The sequence below is a fragment of the Corythoichthys intestinalis genome, chromosome 17 (genome assembly GCF_030265065.1).
Source record: "Corythoichthys intestinalis isolate RoL2023-P3 chromosome 17, ASM3026506v1, whole genome shotgun sequence".
Classification (NCBI taxonomy): Eukaryota; Metazoa; Chordata; class Actinopteri; order Syngnathiformes; family Syngnathidae; genus Corythoichthys; species Corythoichthys intestinalis.
The window spans coordinates 15615937-15640979 of NC_080411.1; the positions used below are offsets into that span (position 1 = coordinate 15615937).

The 25043-nt window shown below is 40.1% G+C and overlaps 1 protein-coding gene across 3 annotated transcripts in view; it reads left to right on the top strand.

Moving 5' to 3' along the window:
* fibcd1b (fibrinogen C domain containing 1b) overlaps window positions 1–25043 on the top strand; it is a 310956-nt gene that overhangs the window by 145287 nt on the left and 140626 nt on the right. For all 3 annotated transcript variants that reach the window (XM_057819800.1, XM_057819801.1, XM_057819802.1), the window contains 2 exons: window positions 7827–7986; window positions 23704–23840. In XM_057819800.1, the coding sequence (XP_057675783.1) occupies window positions 7827–7986; window positions 23704–23840 (297 nt within the window). The remainder of the gene's footprint in view (window positions 1–7826; window positions 7987–23703; window positions 23841–25043) is intronic.

The following is a 25043-nucleotide window of genomic DNA, read 5'->3' on the forward strand; positions in this document are numbered from 1 at the left end:
TGCTGTACGACATGGCCCAGGGGCCCTCTGGTTCCTATGTCCTGTGGCCGAGGGCCCTCTGACTGCTGTCACTCCCCCCAGCCCATTTCAGTTAACCCTTATAGACTAAAGAAGTACAACTAAAGAAGATCCCTAGAATAGAGGGCTCTATCCATCGACATCGGTATCTGGATTGTTGTTGGGCCCCCCCTGGGCCCCCTGGGTCCATGGGCCCCGGGGCGCCAGCCCCACTCGCCCGGTCGGTAATACGGCCCTGGCTGTCACGGACTCCTTTTGTTATTTCTACTATCCCACGATCGCATGTTATTTTTTGTTTGCAATCATTAAACCCTTTTATGTATCCCCCGCTTGTTGTCTGCTTTGAGGTTCAACCTTGTTTCCGCCTTTGTGGACGCTAACAATTATAAGTAATAATAATTGACCACAGCATCCCGTCTCTCCTTTTTTTCGGGAGGTGGGAGTCCCTTATTTCTAATTCTGAAAGGTGGTAACCCTACTTTGGAAACCCTTCCCAAATTACTGCGGCATTTCTTTCAGTAAAAGACAATAAAAGTAAAGTAGACAAAGTGAACTGACCAGAGATTGTTGCTCCGGTCCAGTGGCCTTCTTCCTCTGGATAGCAGTCCTGCTCTTGCAGGCTCAAACTCGTTGTGTTCGTTCACGTTTCGTCTTCAAATGTTTTATCAAGTTCGAGGTATGGAAACTGGCCGATTTAACTCCACATCTCCAAACTTTCAGGCCGCAAATCTTGCATGCAGCCATAGATTTTAATCGACGGGATTTCTATTTGGAAATATTTCCCGACCGCCGCCATATTTCCTGGTTTGTTTTTCGTCCATATGAAAAAGCCCCCTTTTGATTGGTCAGGAGTGGCTATTGGCCCGCTCTCATTGGTCTGGAGCAGGCCAATAGCGATAGCTGCTTGGTGTTCACGTGTCATCACACTACACAGAGACAGAGTGTAGTGAGCGCCAGGAGGAGAAAAAGGCTGTGGTCAAATGTTATAATAATGGACCGGTAAATGGTATCGGCGCCGTCTTTGTTGGTACTTGCCGATACCGATACCACCATTTCGAGCCGGATCGGCGCCCCCTGCCGATACTAGTATCGGTATCGGTGCATCTTTAGTTACTACCCACCTATGTAAAAGAGTTTGTGTTCCAAATTCATATTCCACATGTAAAATGGAGTCATTTTCATTTTTTGACATTGTAGGTGCCTAAAATAACCTTTGGATAATTATTTATGTTAATTGTAAATAATTTATTTGGTTGTATAAAACAAGTTGTTAATTGTTATTTGGTTAAATAAGACATGCTTGTTATTTGTTTATTCGGGTTTAGTGGGACGGGCTTGTGACGTCATGTCGTACGATGTAAATGAGCAGCGAGGGCTGTTTTGTTTGGATGAGTGAGTCGGCGTGACTGCAGGAAGTAGTAAGGATAGAGCTCAAATAATTTTTTGACCTTCATTTTTTTTATACCTTCTTTTCCATCGATCTCTCAGTTCCCCTTGTGTTTGTATTTGATGTCAAGCCGTGGATGAATTTTGGTTGCATTAAAGAGCGAATGTAAGGAGCGGCGTGAGAGTGTTTCTTGGCCCGCTGTCTAGCGGTGAGTGAGGAAGACGAAGAGGATAGCGTCGGGTTGAAGGGCTTGCGTTGTGGATCCTACAGACATGGTCTCCATTTCTAACACTATAAGGTTTCAAGCCAAGTGTTTTAATCCGCTTGTATTGCGTTGCTCAAAGTGCAAAATGTTTCAGTGGCGATGGAGGTCAGGCCAGTGTTAGATGTTCCTGTTGAGGTGACGGAACGCATTGCGCCTCAGGTGTGTGAAAGAACGCGCCAACGTGAACACAATGGGGCGGGGAGAGGCCAAACACCTGGCGGAGCAGGGCCGCCGGCCAACTGGGGCGCCGCGTACAAACGACCCTCGCCAACAGAGGCGGGGGCGCCACGTGCCCGGATGGTAAAGCGCATCCATCACCAGGCGCCCAGCGGGGCTGCTGTGCTGCCTTCATGCCCTTTTGTGCCTTTTTTTGTCTCTCGGTTTTTTCTCCCTTACTTTTTAAAGGAAACAATTGGTCAAGATGGAGAAAACTAAAACAAGCTTATTTTATTAAATGCTGAATAAAAGTGACCACTATTTCCATTTACCTCCTAGCCAAAGGCCACGCACGTGTTTTTGTTCTAACCCCTATCTGAATCCAAGAACACTTTGATAGAAACTCTACAACGACTTTGCAAAGTGATGACAATTCATTCCAAGTCAAGAATAGTCAAAAAAATAACACGACGATCAACAAAACGGCAGACAACAGAAAGAAAAACTTTGGCCAGTGTCCTTATCTTGGCATCCAGAGACGTAACAACACCTGGAGAAACCGTTCCGTTTTTTAAAGGGGGCTGAGATGCAAGGCATCGGAACTGATTGGCAGGCAGGCATAGGCGGAATTTGACTTTTGGGGTGGGGGTGGGGTGGGGGGGGCACAACATGTTGATGACGCCAAAATGCAGTGTCAGCAATAAAATTAACTTACAAAAACATTTATAATAAGAAGTTGGCAATGATGGTTTTTTGTTTCCCATCATTCTTGAGAGTAATTCTGAATCAGGCTGCTTCGGCAATAGTTTTCGCCAAGATCGTCAACCAGTGAATATGGTACGCCCGCCGATGTCGTGCCAATGTAGTTACCCCAGTCAAAAATTGTATCCCCTGGGCTGAGCCATATGGAGGTAGATTTGTGTCTTTATTATTCAATCAAAAAATTGCTTAAATTAAAAAAAAAAAAAAAAAAAATTGCTTCAATCCAAATAAATATTTTCAATCAAAAAAAGTCGCTTCAGTAAAAAAAAAATTAAAAAAAAATGTGTTTGAATGCAAAAATAAATTTGAAACTCCAAAAAATGCATGTGAAAGCCTAATTTTTTATTTTTATTTATTTATTTTAATTGGAGTCAAGTTTTTGTGATTGAAGCAACTTTTCTGATTGAAGTAATGTTTATTTGTGTTTGGGCCATATTTTGGCTAGAACGATTTTGTCTTTATTATTCAATCAAAAAATAAATTGCTTAAAAAATATATTTTTTTTCAAAAAGAAAAATCACTTCAATCAAAAAGAAAATTTTCAATCACAGAAAAAGTTTTTAAATGCGAAAAAATATTTGAGATTGAAAAATTTGCATTTTAACACTTCATTTTTCATTGAAAAAGTTTCCTTTGATTGAAGCAATTCTTTTGTGTTCGAGCCATTTATGGATAGGACATTTGTGTCTTAATCATTCAATCCCCAAAAAAGTTTACTCTCCCCTAATTTGGGGGGGGGGGGGGGATTATATGCAAAGCAAATGACCGTCTAAGGTGCTAGTCACATGATCTGTTTGAAAAATAATTTTGACCCATTATAAAAATTTTTTTTTTTTGTTCATTTCACTCATTTTTGTTGCATTTTTATTGCTTTAGAACTCATATAGGAAAGTCAATTTCATGCAATGACACTTTTCGGCAACCAGGCCCCCCCCCTTAAAATCCACTTATGCTGGCAGGGCGTCATACACGGGTGGCATGCATCAGTCTTGGTTTGGGTAAAAAAGTTCGTGTGTCACTGTGGTCAGGGCAATGCTGATTATCTTAGTGGGCGCGATGTCATCCTAGAATGTTATGTCCATCACTTATCTTACGCAACGGTGTGACGTGATAGGTGAACTGTCAGCATACTGGCCTGGTGTTATCACTTATTTTGTCCATACAGGGGCTCTTCTGTCTGCCCACACAAACATTCTTCTCATGCACTCATGTTTTAGATGTCTTTTATTGTTGGTTATACTATGATTTTCTTATATTGATTTTATTATGTGCTAAAGCAATTGATGCAGGCATGTCTTTGGTTATTGATTAGCATTTAAGTTGTACGACAATATTTGGTAGCCGATAATATTGGCCGATAAAAGCATTTTAAATATCGGATAATATCGACATCGGTATTTCATTATCAGTTTCAGGCCAATATGAATGTTGTTTTCCAATTGAATGTAGAAGTCTTCTGCCTTTGTACAAGGGCTTGTCACAGCTTAGCACACCAGGTATGCTTATTGACCATGAGATGTCTCCAAACTAAGAAGCTTGGGATTTGTTATGGGAGCATTATCATTAATAAAGCATCTGCGAAGTCCACAACCGCATATATCGGTATCGGATTTTTGGAGTTGGACAATATCAGGATAACAGTTAAAAAGTCATTGTCGGACAACTCTTATTAACATGTTAGCAAAAATACCGTTTCCCCTTAATTGCAGGGGTTTTCATCAAGGTCTTGCTTTTAAAATGAGGGTTTCCGGTAGAGGTCGACCAATATGGGATTTTCAAATACTGATACCGATACCTAAAAAAAAAAAAAAAAAATTCAGCCTATATTTGAGGCCGATACTTTTTTTTTTAAAAGCATGTTGATTATGAAAGACCATTTCATAAAAATATTGCTTCAACAGCTTCAAATTTACAATGATCACCTGAGACTTAAACGATTAATACAGTTTAGTGCAGTGGTTCTTAACCTTTCTACAGGTACCGAACCCCACAAGTTTCACATGTGGATTCACGGAACCCTTCGGAATTAGATAATAGAGCTTTTTTTTTTTTTTTCAAATTCAAAACCAATATATCCAAGCTAGCAAGCTAATAATTTAGCAAATTCCTGTTTAAAATTCTTCTCATTTTGACAGCATGTTTTATAAACAGGTCAAAATTTGAGACCACGGTGCCCATTGGTCTGGTGTATTCCCTCATACCGAGTGCGAGTCAACCTTCCACTGAGCAAACCAGTTCCTCCTCCCATTAGATCGAGGACTAGCAGTTAAAAAAAATGGATTAAGCCTGAAAATTGGGAGCAAACCAGTCCAAAACTTGGTCTAACAAGCAACTTTGCTTGGATTTAATAAGCGTACGAAAGTATGGCTCTGCAATCTTTACCTTCGCCGGACCCCTTAGACTTACTCACCGAACCCCTGGGGTTCGATCGAACCCAGGTTAAGAACCACTGGTCAAATGCTACCAAAACAACAAATGCAGCACTTCTTTTTATGATTATACACACTCAGCAAGAACAGTAAATACAACAACAAATAAATTAAACCCTCCGGGACGTCAGGACAAGATGTAAACAAGTGAGGGTTTGAGATGATGCTCGCCATGCTAAAGCTATTGATAATGCAAATGCTACGCTAACGCTACGAGTAACATTTAGAGTGTAAGGATTACTCAGGAAACACCTTAAAAGGCCAAAGCAAAAATCTTTAAATATATTTTTAAAACAGGCAAGCCTGAAGCTTCCTGTAGCAGCAGCCTCCCTTCAAGCTGCTGTAGGGTCCTACTGTCGATTAGCGGCGGCCACAGTTGCCCACACAGATGCCTGATCAAAATTCATTTTTATCGGTTTAAAAAAAAATTTTTTTTTTTAGTCCATATATTTGCATCGGCCTATAATCCATATCTAAGCATCCAGAAACGTGACAACACCTGGAGAAATTGTTCTTATTGACTGGCAGGATGCCGTCCAGGGGGTGCCCTCAGTATCGGATTGGTCAAAAGAGTGTGCGTCTCTGTGGTCACGGCAACGCTGATTATTTTCTGTTAGCGTCAGCTGGGAGTGGGCGCACGTCGTCTTATAATGTTTAGTCCATCAGTTATCATATGGCGAAGGTGTGACGTTGTTTCTCAACTGTCAGCAAACTAGCCTGTTCTTATCACTTACTCATTTTTTATTATTACGAACTAAAGCAACAGGAGCAGCTCTGCCTGTGATTATTGATTAGCGTGCTAGCATAAATACTATTTCCCTTTAATAGAAGTGCAAAACATTTTCCCGTCCCACTATTTGTGCTGTTAGCCTCACTCAGGGCTTCTTTTTATGATTACAGTTTCAAATTGGGGTTAAAAGCCAGGGTTAGGGTTTCCATCACGATCTTTTTGGGGGGTTTCCAGTCAGGGTTAGGATTTCAAACACTGATCTTAATATAAGGCGTAGATTTTGACGTTATGCTTCAAACCAAGGTTAGGGATGTAAGTTAGAAATTCAAGTGTCAAAATTGCAATATATGAATGGATTGCAGATTTTAAACAACTTGTCTTTGATATATGACAACAAGAAGAATTTGACATTTTTCAAACCAGGGTTAGGCTTTTTAATGATTCCTTTTCTTAAATTCTTTCTTTTTCACCCCTATCAAAGTCACCTCAACCGTCCTTGACGATGCACTCAAGGATGCGGCGACTAATTAGCAGTGACTCTCTGGTGAAAAATTAATGATTCAATCTTACCCAGCGGACAAACAGGTGAAGCTCCATGAGCGAACGTCATTGTTGGCAATGTCAAATGTCGTTTTTAATGTGTTATTAGCATGTAATTAGCATGCTATGAAGAAACAAACGCACAGAGGGTAGGCAAATAGCATTTTAACACAAATGCTAATGTCTTATTGATTATATAATCAAAATAAAGTGAAGCTCTGTGAACGAATGTCATTGTTGGCAATGTCAAATATTGTTTTTAATTAGGGCTGTCAAAATTAACGCGTTAACGGGCGGTAATTAATTTTTAAAATTAATCACGTTAAAATATTTGACGCAATTAACGCACATGCCCCGCTCAAACAGATTAAAATGACAGCAAATGGTTATGTGCACTTGTTACTTGTTTTGTCGCCCTCTGCTGGCGTTTGGGTGCGACTGATTTTATGACCATGAGAATTGTGTAATTATTGACATAAAAAATGGCGAGCTACTAGTTTATTTTTTGATTGGAAAGTTTACAAATTTTATTAAACGAAAACATTAAGAGGGGTTTTAATATAAAATTTCTATAACTTGTACTAACATTTATCTTTTAAGAACTACAAGTCTTTCTATCCATGGATCGCTTTAACAGAATGTTAATGTTAATGCCATCTTGTTGATTTATTGTTATAATAAACAAATACAGTACTTATGTACAGTTTGTTGAATTAATATATCTGTCTTGTGTCTTATCTTTCCATTCCAACAATAATTTACAGAAAAATATGGCATATTTTATAGATGGTTTGAATTTCGATTAATTACGATTAATTAATTTTTAAGCTGTGATTAACTCGATTAAAAATTTTAATCGTTTGACATCCCTATTTTTAATATGTTGTTAGCAAGTAATTAGCATGCTATGATAAAACAAACACATAGTCGGCGGGCAAATGCCATTTTAACACAAATGCTAAAGTCTTATGGATAATATAATAACAATAAGGTGAAGCCCCTAGAACGAATGTCATAGTTGGCAATGTCAAAAGTAGTTTTTAATGTGGCATTAGCATGTACTTAGTTTGCTATGAAGAAACAAACATATTGGATGGGCAAATAGCATTTTAACACAAATGCTAATGTCTTATGGATGACAATCACAATAAAGTGAAGCTCTGTGAACGAATGACATTGTTAGCAATGTCAAATATTGGTTTAATGTAAATAGCATGTAATTAGCATGCAATGACTAAATAAACACATACAGGGCGGCCAATTGGCGAATGCTAGTCTTACCAATTGTTTAATCACAATAACATCAGTAACAATTTAATGTGTAATGAAGATGCTATTAACAGTTATTATGAGGGAAGCCATTCCATAAACACTTTATGGAGGACAACTAATATATTTAATGTGTTAATCATAATGTGTTGCTTATTTTAAATTTTGTTGTAACTCAGGAGCAGCCACTTGCCTGCTTTTTTTTTTTGTACTATCTCAATAAAACCCCATTTAAACCACCTGTAATTCTGTCTTTCCTCCCACCCACAGCTGCTGTCAGACAGTCAGGTAAACATGGTGAAGGTGGTCAACTCGGTCAGCGACGCTCTCAATGCCATGCAGAAGGAGAACGTGGGCCTCAAAGCGCGCACCAAGGCCGACCTCCAGAGGGCGCCGGCCAGGGGCGCCCGCTTCAAAGGCTGCGCCAACGGTAAGCCCACCGATTTATTTGTACTGAAATGAGCGAAATGCCTCCGGGAAATGCGCCCGGCCGCTCCTCCCCCACTCACGTCTTCATTAGATTTACCCGACGAAGCACGTACAATATGAGTCGATATGAGTGCATTTTTTACAGTTTGCTCTCACGCTACAGAGCAGAAACACTGACTATGACTCACTTTTTTGCTCTCTGGAGCTTTCATAGCGTAATACCGCTTCCTAATATATAGATATAGAAGTTATATTTTGGAATGGTGACATTTTCAGGCAATTGGAATCGACCTGAGAAGGCTCAGTGATGGGTAATGGAGAGAGAGCTAAGGTGGAATATTTATTGAATTGACATTTTTTAGAAAATTATTCCCCTTCTCATGCATGCAGAGCTGAATGTGTGCTGTGGTCAGCATGCTAATGGAGCTAATTAAAAAAAATTAAAAAAACAAATACATCACGAAATCAGTCAGGAGAATTGGTTTGCATGTATGTGTTATTTTTTTGTCAGTACATCAAACGTGTTACTGATTTAATGTAATATTAAAATAATTAAATGGTGTTAAATTGGCAGTAACACTTTATGAGCACAACATTGTGTGATCATAAAAATTTGTTAAAATGATCATGTTATTACTGAAAATCTATTTCATTAAAAGCCTATTTGTAAGCAAATACTGTACACAAGTTATCCAGCACGTTAACGCTAGTGATACCTTATAAAAGATAGTAGAGTGTTGTCAAGATGCTCTAAACTTGTTGAAAAAAGGCACGGAATTTAACTCATTTGCTCCCAGAAACGTATAAATACGTTCTATTTTTAAATGCTTCATTGTCCCAAAAACGTATTTATACGTCTTATGTGTTTGGTTTTTTTTTTTTTTTACAAGAGGAATCTATAGCTTGCGATCTATCTGAGAAACAAAAACAAGGCTCCATACCCATTTTAAAGCAATAAAACTGGCCACTGGAGGGCAGTAGCGCATTTTGTAAAGACCCGCAACCCAATTCAATAGCAATGAATGCCGGGCAGCACGGTCGGAGCGCTGGCGGCAGTATGCCAGGTGGCGGACGACCGAACAAAACAACCGAGGGGACGCCTGGAATGCCAGGCGCTGGACGACGGGGCAAAACGACTGAGACCACCGTGCAGCGGGCTCGCCAAGCAGACCCCGCAGAGATTAAAAAATAATCCATCTTTGTGAGACAGACAACGATGAGGGAAAAGTTTAGACGGCAGACGCGGCGACAACTGTGTCATCTCAGCGACAACAGGCGTCATCTCTCAGTAGTCAATTAATTAAATCATTATCATTTTACAAAAAACTCCAAAAATGGGGCGAGCAAAAGTATTGGCACCCTCAGCCTAATACTTGGTAGCACAACCTTTCGACGAAAAACTGCGGACAACTGCTTCCGGTATCCAACAATGAGTTTCTTTCAATGCTCTGCTGGAATTTTAAACCATTGTTCTTTGGCCAACTGCTCCAAGTCCCTGAGATTTGAAGGTTGCCTTCTCCAAACCACCATTTTCAGATCTCTCCACAGGTGTTGAAGGGAATAGTGTTCTATGGGTTTCAGGTCTGGACTAATTGCTGGCCACTTTAGAAGTCTCCAGTGCTTTCTCTAAAACCATTTTCTAGTACTTTTTGAAGTGTGTTTTGGTTCATTGTTCTGCGGGAAGACCCATGACCTCTGAGGAAGACCCAGCTTTCCCACACTTGGCCCTACATTATGCTGTAAAATTTTTTGGTAGTCTTCAGACTTCATAATGCCATGCACACAGTCAAGCAGTCCAGTGCCAGAGGCAGCAAAGCAACCCCAAAACATCAGGGAACCTCTGCCATGTTTGACTGTGGAGACCTTAGAAGGCTGCATTTTTTTTCCCTGTAAATTCTTATGTTGATGCCTTTTCCCAAAAAGCTCTACTTTTGCCTCATCTGACCAGAGAACATTCTTCCAAAACGTTTTTGGATTTCTCAGGTAAGTTTTGGCAAACTCCAGCCTAGCTTTTTTATGTCTCTAGGTCAGAAGTGTGGTCTTCCTGAGTATCCTACCATAGAGTCCTTTTTTATTCAGATACCAACAGATAGTACGGGTTGACACTGTTGTACCCTCAGACTGCAGGATAGCTTGAACTTGTCTGGATGTTAGTTGAGGTTCTTTATCCACCATCCGCACAATGTTTAGTTGAAATCTCTCGTCAATTCTTCTTTTCTGTCCACATCTAGGGAGGTTAGCCACAGTGCCATGGGCTTTACACTTATTGATGACACTGCGCACGGTAGAAACAGGGACGTTCAGGTCTTTGGAGATGGACTTGCAGCCTTGAGATTGCCCATGCATCCTCACAATTTTGCCTCTAATAATAATAATAATAATAATAATAATAATACATTTTATTTATAATGCACTTTACATTTGGAAAACAAATCTCAAAGTGCACATTACCATGTAAAAAATAAAAAGACTAAGAATAAAGAGTAAAAGCAAAAACAGAAACAAAGATAAAATCAGATAAAAATCAAATAAAATAAGATGGATAAAATTAGCCAGGGTAAGCTTTTTGAAAGAGGTAAGTTTTTAGTCCTTTTTTTAAAGGCATCCACTGTCTGCGGGGCTCTGAGGGGGTCTGGGAGGGCGTTCCACAGACTGGGAGCAGCAGCTGCAAAGGTCCTGTCGCCCATAGTCTTGAGCCGAGCCCTGTGCGGGAGTAGACTGTGCAGTTGGCCTGACCGGGTTCTGGCTTAAGTATTTGGTGTGAGGAGTTCGGTGAGGTAGGTGGGGGCTACACCGTGTAGACACTGATGGGTCTGAAGGAGGATTTTGAATTCAATACGGAGGTGAACAGGGAGCCTGTGTAGTGTGTGAGGGATGGGGGTGATGTGCTCGTGTTTACGCACCCTCATCAGAACCCTGGCAGTGCTGTTTGGGACATGCTGGAGTCTTTGTAGGCTCTTGCCAGGGATCCCGATGAGGAGTGCATTACAATAGACCAACCAGGAGATAAAGGCATGGACGAGTCTCTCTGCAGCAGGACGGGAGAGAGATGGCCGGAGTTTGGCAATATTGCGGAGGTGAAAGAAGGAGGCTTCTCAAGTCCTCAGACAGTTCTTTGGTCTTCTTTCCTTTCTCCATGCTCAATGTGGTGCACACAAGGACACAGCACCAGGGGTCGCGTTAACCGAATATTTTCCGTCGTTGATCGGTTTTTTAAAACGGTGACGGAAAAAACTGAAGTCCATCCGTCATTTTGACAGGTTGCAATTCACACCCCAGACCACAGGATGGCGAGCGAGCATATTAATAAGCTATTGTCTCTCTTGATGCATGACGTCGCTGGCCTTACTCAGAAAAATGTCCGAACTAGCATTCAGGTGTAGCAAACACGGAAACGTTAGGTAGCTTTGGAGAGCATTGTCTAAGGCTACGTTCATTCTACAGGTCTTAATGCACGAATCCAATTTTTTCGTGTTTTTCCGACTCGAGTCAGGCATTAACTTGACGGTCTGAACGGGACAAGTTGCATAGAAGTGGACCATTTCAAATCCGATCTGGGTCATTTTATTATGTGGTTAAAATCCGATCTGGGCCACATTTTTCCAGACTGTCGCGGTGGTCTGTACCGTCCAGTGTCCCAAATCCGATTTCAGTTGTGAGTTATTAGCGCCTAGCTTGCAGTGAACACGGCTTTTGGGGGAGGGCCGGGCTTGACAATCGTCATAAAAAAATAAAAATGGGTTGAGGATAAGCATGAGAATGATCGGTTTTCTCTCTGCTCTATGTGAGCTATATTTCAACATTTCCTACACGGCCGAGAGTCGGGAGAGGCCGTCTTGGAGAGTCAGGGCAAACTGCCCGTATGTATGTGTGACATGCACGGACAGTGCGTGCATGCTATCGATCCATATAAACTGTGAATATAGGCCTAAACGGGGATTATTTATGTCTGTTATTTGTGTCCTCCTTTTGAAAAGCAAAATATGATAGCCCTGGAATGACGGATGACTTGTCATTTGTGTTGATGCTTCTGCGCACCGGCGCGTGTCGGACTGCGAATTAGAGTGCATGCGTAATACTTGAATGGTCTCAATGGACAAAGGCAGTCTGAATGGGCAAGCCAAAAAAACGGATATGACAAAAAAATCGGATTTGTGCATTAAGACCTGTAGTATGAACATAGCCTAATTGAATGAGCAGGGACAAACAGCTTGGAGTCAGAACCTGAACGCACCCCGAGTCTTGGATGACAAATCAACAGAGCAGAGAGTAGACACAACATGGCTGGTAGTTTCTTCAATTTATTCAGACTTGAGTAAGTAACGCACCACTTTTGACCAACACTGCTATTGAATATGTCATTATTATCATTTTAAAAATTTAAGTGACGGGTAAAAATAGATTATGACCGGATTTTATGACCCTGTCAGTCAAAATGACAGACAACGAAAAAGTCTAGCGCAACCTCTGCACAGCACAGAGGTTGAGTCATCTTTAATCCATTTTAACTGGCTCAAGTGTGATTTAGTTATTGCTACCAACTGTTATGTACCACAGGTAAGTACCGGGTGCTGTTAATTACAGTATTAGAGAAGCATCACATGAGTTTTCAAAGAGTGACAATACTTTTGTCTGGCTCATTTTTGGAGTTTCGTGTAAAATGATAATGATTTAATTTTTTTTCCCCATTCTCTTTTGTGTTTTTTCATTGCAAGCAAGATAAATGAATATTTTACTACCAAAGCATTTGTAATTGCAATCATTTTCTGGGAGAAATTGAGCATTATCTGACAGAATTGCAGGGGTGCCAATACCTTTGGCCAGCACTGTATGTCATTGGTATATGCTAGGTTTGTGCTCGTTTGTGCTGAAAAAAAAAATCGTTTGTGCTGCTATTGTTTTTTAGATATGAACAATTCTTTTATAGGTCAATCTGAGATCAACCAGTCCTCAATTTTCATTAGAATTGGCTAAAAATTGTGTCAATGAGATATTCATTTCGACTGATGACGTTAATGGCAGACCCTTCATCGCGGCTGACGGAGCTTACCAACTTTCTCAATAATAACTAGCACAAATGAATAGCACCCCTTCGGGTCCATTTTGCAGCAAATGGGGGTCTGCGAGACACGTCATCAAGACTAAATAGAATGTAATTTCATTATAAAAACCTTTCTGTGACTTATTTTTGGATAGATTAGCGTCCAAAAGTCCAATCAAATCGATCGAAACTGAAAACATCAATCAAGATGGTTACTGGTATTTTTCTATTGCAGTTAATGAAACGTGTTCGTAATGCAGCGAAGCAATCTTAAGCCCTTGGATTGAATCAAGTTAAACTGCTTTAGCAAATAAATGTCCAAAGAATCAATATTCTTCATATCCCATCATATGAAATAGCCGGTGATTCACATCCCAAGTAATCAACTCATTAAACAGTCATTCTTATCCATCATTGATTCAATCAATTTATCAGTTAATCTTTTATTTCCCAAGAGTCAATCATCCACACATTAAAAGTCTACCATTATCAAATGATTCACTATTATTGATTTCACAAGCATCCAGCCACTGATCATCCATCCATCATCCATGAATTTGACACCCATATATTCATTCATTCTAGTTACTCCTCAATCCACCATTCTGTCATTTTCCATCCGTCCATAATCCATCTTTTTACATCCATTCATCAAACAGTCTGCTCGTCTGTAACCGTCTTCTCCCAAAAGATTTTCCCGCATCCCGCCGTAAGCCTCTAATAAGCGACGACGTTCTTCGTCAGAGCGCCAAAACCGGAGCCGAGCATGTTTCTTCTGGTCATTAGCGTAAAAACAAAGGCGTCCATCTGGCTCGCCTTGAAAAACGTCCGTTTTCCTCTGTGACATTTTTGAATTTGTCACTGAAAAACCTCATTTCCGCCGAATGAAAGCGATCCAGGGGTGCTCCTGTGAGACGGCAAAGAACGGAATCGCGGTGATGAATCAAGTCACGTTGATTTTTGTGTTGCTTTTTTTTTTTTTTGCGCGAAGCGCCTAATTAGTTTTCGCAAGTGACAAATGGAAACCTAACCTCCTCTGGGGAGGTAAAATAGTGACTTAATTAATGGTGGGACTACATTTTTATTTTTGCTGCTCAGCTGTGATCAAATTTGTCAGAAGTGATTCATGAATATTTTGTCTGCTACACAGTGTGTGGTTTCCCTAAGTAGGTATGAAGACAAAAAAAAAACAGACAATTCGCAGCCAATCAAAACAGTGCACATCATTCCCTTTAACTTATGCCACATCTAATGGTGAAAGATAGACTGTACTTGTCTTATTGACGATGACAGATGTCCAAACTATTTTTCCCAGACAAATCACCATCCATGGTTGTCAGTGGTTACATGGACAATTTTTTTTTTTTTTTAATCCGATCAGTTTTGGATTAAAATGATGATCTGATGTGCTGTTTTCATGAACACTAAAAATATTGATCCGGTTAGGATTTGAATGTTCTTGTATTTGTTCCTTTGGTTGGAACAAATTATTTTGAGATGCGCAGATTGATGTTGCCTCCTTCTGAATACTGAATTGCATCCAAAGAACACCATACCCTCTGTGAAGCATGGGTGTGGAAACATCATGCTTTAGGGGCAGTTTTTCTGCAAAGGTACCAGGACGACTGATCTTTGTAAAGGAAAGAATGAATGGGGCCATGTATCGAGAGATTTTGAGTGAAAATCTCCTTCCATCAGCAAAGGCATTGAAGATGAGACGTGGCTGGGTCTTTCATCATGACAATGATCCCAAACACACAGCCAGGCCAACAAAGGAGTGGCTTCGTAAGAAGCATTTCAAGGTCCTGGAGCAGCCTAGCCAGTCTCCAGATCTCAACCCCATAGAAAATCTGGGGAGGGAGTTAAAAGTCCGCGTTGCCCAACGACAGCCCCAAAACATCACTGCTCTAGAGGAGATCTGCATGGAGGAATGTGCCAAAATACCAGCAACCGTGTGTGAAAAGCTTGTGAAGAGTTACAGAAAACGTTTGGCCCCCGTTATTGCCAACAAATAGTACAGAACAAAGTAATGAGATGAACTTTTGGTATTGACCACTTATTTTCCACCATGATTTGCAAATAAATTCTTTAAAAATCAAACGATGTGATTTTCTGTTTTTTTTTTTTTCCACATTCTGTCTCTCATGGTTGAGGTTTACCCATGTTGACAATTACAGGCCTCTCTAATATTTGCCCCACTGTATAAAATGTAGTGTTTGTTATGCAATGTTATGATTTGAGCTACTTGGTTGTGATTTTCCCTATAAAGCTGTTCTGATTTGCAATACTTTAATCCCTCGTTTTTCATGGTTAATGGGGAGCAGATGCCCCTGAGAAAGGTGAAACCGCACCCCTTAAAAAAAAAAAAAATTAAATTAAATTTAACAGATCGAAGTAAACAGTATTTATTTACATCCATCCACCATTATCTACCGCTTAATCCAGGGTTGGGTTGCGGGGGCAGCAACTTTAGTTGGACGTCCAATCCAATTTAACTGGGGGCTAGCCCCAGGTCAAAATGGATCTTCGTCAATGGCGGTCAATGAGTAATAATAATAAATACAACTAAACTGATCCTGATCTTTTACACAGATTCCGATCCTCTGACATTGACGTGATTGGGCTTGATTTCGGTTTGGATCGGGGACATCCCTAGACTATATTTTTAATTCCCATTAATATATAATTGAAATCCTCCAAATTCATTCAGCATGCATGACTTGCTACGAAGACGAGTGCGAGAAAAGGCCGTTGCTGCGTTTGAAAGACGACCTACGAGCCCTGACAGACAGCTGAGCCAACAGGACACCTGCCGCCGCCGGGCTTTTTGTCGAAAATAATGAGAAGGCGCCGGCTTTATGAGACCTTCCCTGACAGGACCCGGCGCCAGCGGTCACGACGGCGCTGACGTTGCGCCCGCCAGTGTCAGGTGCAGCGGGCTGACGACACAGGGAGCACAAAACTGTAATGTAGAATCGGGCTTTCTCAGAGTAGTGGAACAAAATTTTGCATGGAAACAGTGGAAATATTGCCATTCTAACATTAACTGATGGTGGTTCACATGTACTAGGGGTGGGAACCTCACGATATGATTTGCGATACAAGGCTCACAATAACGATAATCTCACGATATGGGGATATAACAATTATCGAGAGGCTACATGGGTCAGGAAATAATTCTACAATATTTTCTAGTAATAAAGACAAAAACAAGCCCTTTTCATCCTTCTGCTGTGAACCGAACTGAGTTTATCATTAGTAGATGTCCAATTTATTTGAAGTGGCAGGGTGGCATCCCTCTGATTTCAAACAGATTGGATGTCAATTGCAACAAATGAGTTTAATTTTGGGACATTTCAGATTATTTGCTTCTGAATTTCAGTCACTTCCGGTTGATTTTTAGGCTTTCCAGGGTCACTTCCTGTTGATTTGGGGGCATTTATGGGTCATTTCCCGTTCATATTGGGTCACTTGGGTTGGAAATCAGAAGGTCCTGTTCACTCCTAGTGATTTCCAATCCAAGTCAATATCATTTCATTTCCACTTGATTAACGTCACTTTCTGTTGATTTTGGAGCATTTATGGGTCACTTGCTGTTCATATTGGGTCAATTCCTGTTGATTTGGGGGGGGTCACTTCATGCTCATATCGGGTCACTTGGGTTGGAAATCAATAGGAGCGAATAGGAGCTATTGATCAATAGGAGCGAATAGGAGCTATTGATTTCCAACCCAAGTGACCCGATAATTTCATATCCTGTTGATTTTGTGGCATTTATGGGTCACTTCCTATTAATTTTGGGTTATAGAATAGGAAATGACCTGGCTTTCTCTCCAAATGAATAGGCAGTGACTCAAAGTGACCTGTAAATGCCGTAAAATGAACAGAAAGTGACCTGTGAATGCCCCGAAAACTGGAAAGACTGGCTGTGAATTTTCTGATTTCCAGTGAACAAAACATTTATTTGCCCCTGAAGCCATTGAGTTAACAGACGCTATTCTAGCGGAAGATTTTGGGAGCAACTTGTTGGTTCCTTTTTGTTTTTTTTTAAACAGTGACACCTTTTTGAAATAATCTATTTTTTGGCAGGGTCATATCAATAACCTTTTGGGATACAAAACATAATGATATATTACCATTTTGATTATTGTCACAGTTCTGCATGTATCTAATGCATGTAACACATTAAAAATACTTTTTTTTTTTCAAGATGTTATAAAATATTGCAGAATGACTTTAAAATGACAGTACACCATATATTGGGCACAAGTCCATCCCCTCAAAAATTGCCCGAACAGGCTAAATAATGAAATTTACATTCTAATTTGTTTTCTTTTCTCATCTCCCCTTGCCCCACCCCCTAAAAATATCTCCAAACAAAATCATAATGAGCTGCAGATTTCTGCTAGAGTGCTATCCATAGGTGCTCCATTCACTTGCTGTGTAAGCGTTTTGTCAACATGTGCTAGCTAGCTAGGTAGCGTAGCACTAGAGAGCTAGACATGATCATCAATTCTGGTTGTGACAACACAATCAGAAATGCTGAAAAAAAAGTATGCGTTTCCTAATGCATTGTTTTAGGTGAAATAACTATGAAATGGTTAAAAAAATAAATAAATAAATAAAAAACTAGATTTGATTGCCAAATTCATTTTCTGTATGTAAAATTACATTAGTGCCGTCATTGTCTTTTTTTTGACGTGATCACCATTTCATAGCACTTTAAACACGTGGCATGAATCCTATTGCACTTTCAAAACAAGCTGACGGTAGTCGGAGAAGTGCGTTTACATGAACTCAGCTCAGCGAGAATAAAAGACAAGCGGGCATAAATCAAACGTGACCTTTTACACCCAGCGTGAACAACTTTGTGCCGCGTCAGCGTCTTTCCGATCTCGCAGGAGGAAGAGGAGAATGGAATACATCAACAGAAATGAATGGGAAAACCCAAAAATAAGTCACGTCATGAACAGTGTTGTTTTTTGTCAGCCCTTTTAATTTTCGTGTTAGTCTTGTGGACGAAAATACTTCTTGGTCATATTAGCAACCGAAAGTACGGAAGTGGGAATTTGCAGTCGGAAGCATGGAGCACAACTACTGTAAGCCGTAGCCGACGCAAAAAAAAACAAAATGACAACAAAAGTTTAACAGGATGCTTGCGACGCGACCGTTAATGCTAATGCGAACGCAAATTCTGTTACATTTAGTGTGTGACGATCACAATCACTTTCAGTCACTTTAGAGATATACAGTGCCTTGCAAAAGTATTCGGCCCCCTTGAATCTTGCAACCTTTCGCCACATTTCAGGCTTCAAACATAAAGATATGAAATTTAACTTTTTTATCAAGAATCAACAACAAGTGGGACACAATCGTGAAGTGGAACAACATTTATTGGATAATTTAAACTTTTTTAACAAATAAAAAACTGAAAAGTGGGGCGTGCAATATTATACGGCCCCTTTACTTTCAGTGCAGCAAACTGACTCCAGAAGTTCAGTGAGGATCTCTGAATGATCCAATGTTGTCCTAAATGACCGATGATGATAAATAGAATCCACCTGTGTGTAATCAAGTCTCCGTATAAATGCACCTGCTCTGTGATAGTCTCAGGGTTCTGTTTAAAGTGCAGAGAGCATTATGAAAACCAAGGAACACACCAGGCAGGTGCGAGATACTGTTGTGGAGAAGTTTAAAGCCGGATTTGGATACAAAAAGATTTCCCAAGCTTTAAACATCTCAAGGAGCACTGTGCAAGCCATCATATTGAAATGGAAGGAGCATCAGACCACTGCAAATCTACCAAGACCCGGCCGTCCTTCCAAACGTTCTTCTCAAACAAGGAGAAAACTGATCAGAGATGCAGCCAAGAGGCCCATGATCACTCTGTATGAACTGCAGAGATCTACAGCTGAGGTGGGAGAGTCTGTCCATAGGACAACAATCAGTCGTACACTGCACAAATCTGGCCTTTATGGAAGAGTGGCAAGAAGAAAGCCATTTCTCAAAGATATCCATAAAAAGTCTCATTTAAAGTTTGCCACAAGCCACCTGGGAGACACACCAAACATGTGGAAGAAGGTGCTCTGGTCAGATGAAACCAAAATTGAACTTTTTGGCCACAATGCAAAACGATATGTTTGGCGTAAAAGCAACACAGCTCATCACCCTGAACACACCATCCCCACTGTCAAACATGGTGGTGGCAGCATCATGATTTGGGCCTGCTTTTCTTCAGCAGGGACAGGGAAGATGGTTAAAATTGACGGGAAGATGGATGCAGCCAAATAAGGAACATTCTGGAAGAAAACCTGTTGGTATCTGCACAAGACCTGAGACTGGGACGGAGATTTATCTTCCAACAGGACAATGATCCAAAACATAAAGCCAAATCTACAATGGAATGGTTAAAAAATAAACGTATCCAGGTGTTAGAATGGCCAAGTCAAAGTCCAGACCTGAATCCAATCGAGAATCTGTGGAAAGAGCTGAAGACTGCTGTTCACAAACACTCTCCATCCAACCTCACTGAGCTCAAGCTGTTTTGCAAGGAAGAATGGGCAAGAATGTCAGTCTCTCGATGTGCAAAACTGATAGAAACATACCCCAAGCGACTTGCAGCTGTAATTGGAGCACAAGGTGGCGCTACAAAGTATTAACGCAAGGGGGCCGAATAATATTGCACGCCCCACTTTTCAGTTTTTTATTTGATAAAAAAGCTTAAATTATCCAATACATTTTGTTCCACTTCACGATTGTGTCCCATTTGTTGTTGATTCTTGACAAAAAATTAAAATTTTATATCTTTATGTTTGAAGCCTGAAATGTGGCGAAAGGTTGCAAGGTTCAAGGGGGCCGAATACTTTTGCAAGGCACTGTATTTTAGGCTACAGAACAGGAAGTGACCCATATATACCACAAAATTAACAGGAAATGAAATGATGGGGTCACTGGGATTGGAAATCAATAGGTCCTATTCACTCCTATTTATTTCTGACCCAAGTGATCCGATATCAACTGGAAGTGACACCCAAATCAACAGGATATGACCTAATTTGAACAGGAAGTGACCCTCAAAAGCCCCCAAATAAACAGGAGGTGAAAATTAACAGTAAATGACCTGAAATGTTCCAAACTTAAACTCATTTGTTGCCATTGACCGCCATAGACGTCCAATCCGTATAAGGTGGGAGGGATGCCACCCTCCAAGTTCAAACGAATTGGACGTCTACTAGTGCGGTTCTCACCCCTTGATACAAGCGGTGTGCCAAAAAATCGATTATTAGATGCATCGAGATTCGACATGTGATGATTCAATTACGATTCATAAATGTTAAAAAAACGATGATTTTTTCCTAATAACTTTGTGACAGCCGCTAGTAGTGGAACGAAATTCAAGACGTCTGCTGAGCGAGGGATTTACTCCTGTGCAAAAGACTCTAAAATAAATTTGTGTATGAGACAGGCAGGTACCCGGCAGTCGCGCTTTTGTCCTCTTCTGTGCGCAAGTTATTTTGTAGGGCGAGAGGGAAGAGCGATAGTTCGTTGCTCCTTGTCTTTTAGTTGTCCAGAAGTAGTTTCATGTCATGCAAATTGAAAAATATCCTGAGTGTGTTGCTAAGTCCCGTGTGCGTCTATAAGGGCTGAGTACACAAACCTTCTTGTACTGTTTAGCCTTTATTGTATTGTTGTCGTTTTTGAGATGGTAACAGTTAGCGATAAGCACTAAGCTAATTAGCGAATTCGCTAACGTGAAATACATGTCCATTTGTGTATTGTTCGTTGGTGTAAAAAAGTTACTCCATATGCAGAACGTGTAAAACCATGATTAACTCATTCACTCCCAGCCATTTTCACCAGTGCAACCCTATTCCCTCCCGGCTGTTTTACTGGATTTTGACTGATTTTGCAAGGTCCACAGAAAACTCTGTTTTATTGCTATATAAACATGGAACCCACCAAACGAAAGATTAGATTGTCTTCTTTCAGCAGGAAAAAAAGTAATTTCATATCTTTTTCCATTCTTTAGAAATCAGCATTAGAAAATAGCTTAGTTTGAGCAATTTTCTAATTTCTGATTTTCGGTGAGCAGCACGGACTCTACGGCATCGTTGGCTGCACTGGTGGTCCATGTCGTTCTGCTCGGTCGTCCAGCGCCTGGCATCCCGGGCGTCCTCTAGGTTGTTCTCCATTCGGTCGTCTTCCGCCGGTGCCCCAGCCGTGCGGCCCGGCCATTCGTTGCCGTTGAATTGGGTTGCGGGTCTTACCAAATGCGCTACTGCCCTCCAGTGGCCAGTTTTATTGCTTTAAAATGGATTTTAAGCTTTGTGCTTTGGAGCTAAATTGAATCAGAACCCACAGATGTCTCTCATTAAAAAAAAAGAAAAAAAACGTAGAAGACATATAAATCCGTCTTTGGGACACTGAAACGTGTAAAAATAGAACGTACTTGTACATTTTTTGGGAGCAAATGAGTTAAGTACAGCGGTAACACTATAAACATGCGAAATAGTACAGAACTCTGTGTAAAAGTATATTGGTTAAAAGAAATCTTATTTCTAAAGACACTTTGTTTGTTTCCAGAAAATGTGGAATTCATTCCACCTGTGTAAATCTTATTGTATTGTTGAGAGAAATAAGTACTGCCTTTGAAAAAGCTAATGTTTTTGCACCTTTTTGTGAAAAAGAGCATCTCAAGGCCAGCCATGTGTTATATAGGCATGTTGAGAAATAAGTACGCCTTTAAAATGGTTAATGTTTTTGCACTTCCTTGTAAAAAAAAAAAAAAAAAAAAAAGGCAGCTTAAGGCCAGTTTTTGTTGTATGGACATGTTTCCATCGTTCCTGTTGAATTATTAGGATATTCTAAATAAATAATGGATATACATTTGTTTGGCTACTTTATCAATTAGTAATGTATGATGCATCGATAAACGTGATAATCATGATCATCGGCAATACCGTGATAATCGAATCTTAGCACCCTGAATCATAATCGATTCGAATCGTGGGGTGCCTAAGATGGCACACCCCTACTCGATACCCAATATCAGCATTGATTGTTCCAAAAATCAACCTGAAGTGACCAAATTGAATAGGAAATGACTCTGAAATGCCCCTAAATAAACAGGAATTGACCCTGAAATGCCTCATCATCAACAGGAACTGACCCTGGAATGCCTTAAAATCCACAGGAAGTGAACCTGAAACGCCCCAAAATTAAACTCATTGGTGCATCGGCCCTCCCAGTTCAAACGAATTGGACGTCTTCTCGTGATAAACTCAATTTCTAATTCACAGCAGATGAATGAAAATACAGTAGATTGTTTTTCTGTTGTATTGTATTTGCGTACCGATGTATCGATAATTGTTTTATCGCCGTATCATGAGCCTTGTATTGCAAATCGTATTGTATCATGAGGAACCCAGAAGTTACCACCACTAATCATGAATGAATCAATCAACTTTATTTGTATAGCACATTTTAAAAAATCCGCCAAGGAGACCAAACTGCTTTACATACCATAAAACAGCAAAATAAGTTAACTTTCAAAGACACACAAATAAACAGTCATTGCACATTAAAAGCTGAAGAAAAATAAAATGTTTTAAGGCGTGATTTAAAATCCGTAAGTGAAGGGGCCTGTCTAATAGTAAGTGGTAATTGGTTCCACAGCCTTTGTGCCATCACTGCAAATGCACGGTCACCCCTAAGCTTCAGCCTTGATCTTGGGACTTCTAGAAGCAGGTGGTCAACTGATCTGAGGGTTCTGGCTGGACTGTAAGGCTGAAGCAGTTCTGACAGATATGGCGGCGCAAGATTATTCAAACATTTAAAAACAAATAATAATATCTTAAAATGTATTCGGTAATGTACTGGGAGCCAGTGAAGAGATGCTAAAATCGGGGTGATATGTTCGCGCCTGCGGGTTTTAGTTAGGAGTCGAGCAGCTGAGTTTTGCACAAGTTGTAGACGGGCTAGTGCAACCTGACCGACGCCTGCATACAAGAATTACCATAATCCAGCCGAGTTATGACAAAAGCATGGATCAATTTCTCCAAATCAGAGCGTGAAACAATAGATTTCACCTTAGCAATCTGGCGACGCTGATAAAAACAGTCACGTACAACGCATGAAATCTGCTTCTCAAATTTAAAATCAGAATCAAATTGGACCCCTAGATTTTTGACACAGTTCTTAAGAAATGGAGACAATGAACCGAGGTCAACATTCAGGCAGGCCTGGCTACTTGGTCTGAACACCATGACTTCAGTCTTGCTGTCATTCAAACTTAAAAAACTAAGTGAAAGCCACGACTTTATGTTGTTGAGGCATTCAATGAGTTGACAGAACGTGCCATTTTGTGCCATTGGAAAATAGATCTGACAGTCATCAGCATACAAATGAAATAAAACACCATGTTTCCTAAAAACAGAACCAAGAGGCAATAAATAAAGCGAAAATAAAAGGGGGTCGAGGACAGATCCCTGGAGAACCCCATGCGGAAGCGATGCCTTTTTGGAGATAAAATTGCCCATTTTCACAGAAAAACTCTGTTCATTCAGGTACGACTTGAACCATTCAAGAGCGATACCTTGAATACCCACACTGTGTTCGAGACGAGAAATAAATCTTGAATGTGGTGTTAAAATTCTGGGGTTTTTTTTCTTTCGGCAGGCTCGCGTCCGCGCGATTGCGGCGATTTGTACGCCAGCGGCCAACGAGAGGATGGTATCTACTCCGTGTTCCCCGTCCACCACCCCACCGGCTTCCAGGTCTACTGCGACATGACTACGGACGGAGGCGGCTGGACGGTGAGTTGCTCGAAAAGTTCCAAATATGTCTTGGTTTTTATGTGTGTTACTTTTCCTATTTAAGAGAGAATGAATGCAAATTGGCAATGTAAAAAAAATGAAGTGGATAAAACAAAAAAAGCTGGCGCAAAACCAATATGGAGTTGGAATGTCATGAAATAGTTTTTGGTGTTGTTGTTGGGTAAACAAAACTAACTTAAGATAACTGTGAAGCTGTTATTCTGTGTCTCAATGTTAAAACATTTATTTTCTCCTCATTACTCCTTCCGAAAAACTGGCTTCATTCATAATACAAACACGGAGTGCAGGAAGGTGTTATTGCAGCATTTTTCCAATGTCACATTGCGATTTTCTTGTCAATGCATACATTTACATACATCATGTTATTTATAATGTGTGGCTTTTGGGAGGTATTTTTGAAACACTGTTATTTTGTAACTCGCCATTTTTAAGTAACATGTTTTTTTTTGTTTTTTTTTAAGTGCTGACTATTTTTGGCACTTTTTTTTTTTTTTGCAGCATGCATTTTGTATCAGTTTTGGTGATAGTTTTGATGTTGATTTTTAGTAAAAGGAAAATGCTCTTTCTGGAGAAATTGCAATGGTTGCTTAGCTTTCGCAGGTTATCTCCTTAGGGTCACGTCCTTTTGATTTCAGGTCACTTGCTGTTGATTTGGGGACCTTTCAGGGTCACTTCCTGGTGATATCAGGCCACTTCCTATTAAATTGGAGACATTATATGGTCACTTCATGTTGATATCAGATCATTTCCTGTTGATATTTTGACTAGGGTTGGGAATCACTGGCATGAAGCCGATTCTATACGTATCTAGATACACAGGTTATGATTCGATTAAAAAAACGATACATTTTTAAGGCCAAGCAATTCGATACGATTCGATACAGAGTGAAAACGATACAATAGTAAACATTTGTTGTGTGTGTTCATACAGTATTTTAAACATATAAAAAGACCACATTTCTAATAGCAAAATTAAACATCAAAATTTCATACCAATGTTATGTTTCATTCTTTTTTTTTTTTTTTTTTTTTTTTTTTAATGAAAACAAAAAAATAAAGCTTACTATATGACCGTCATTTTGTTGGATGGGACTGATAATAAAATAAAACTCCAGTGACAGACAACAATAAAGTGCAGTAATTTAATTACTGTATTTCCTGGTGTTTTGAACATAATAGGTA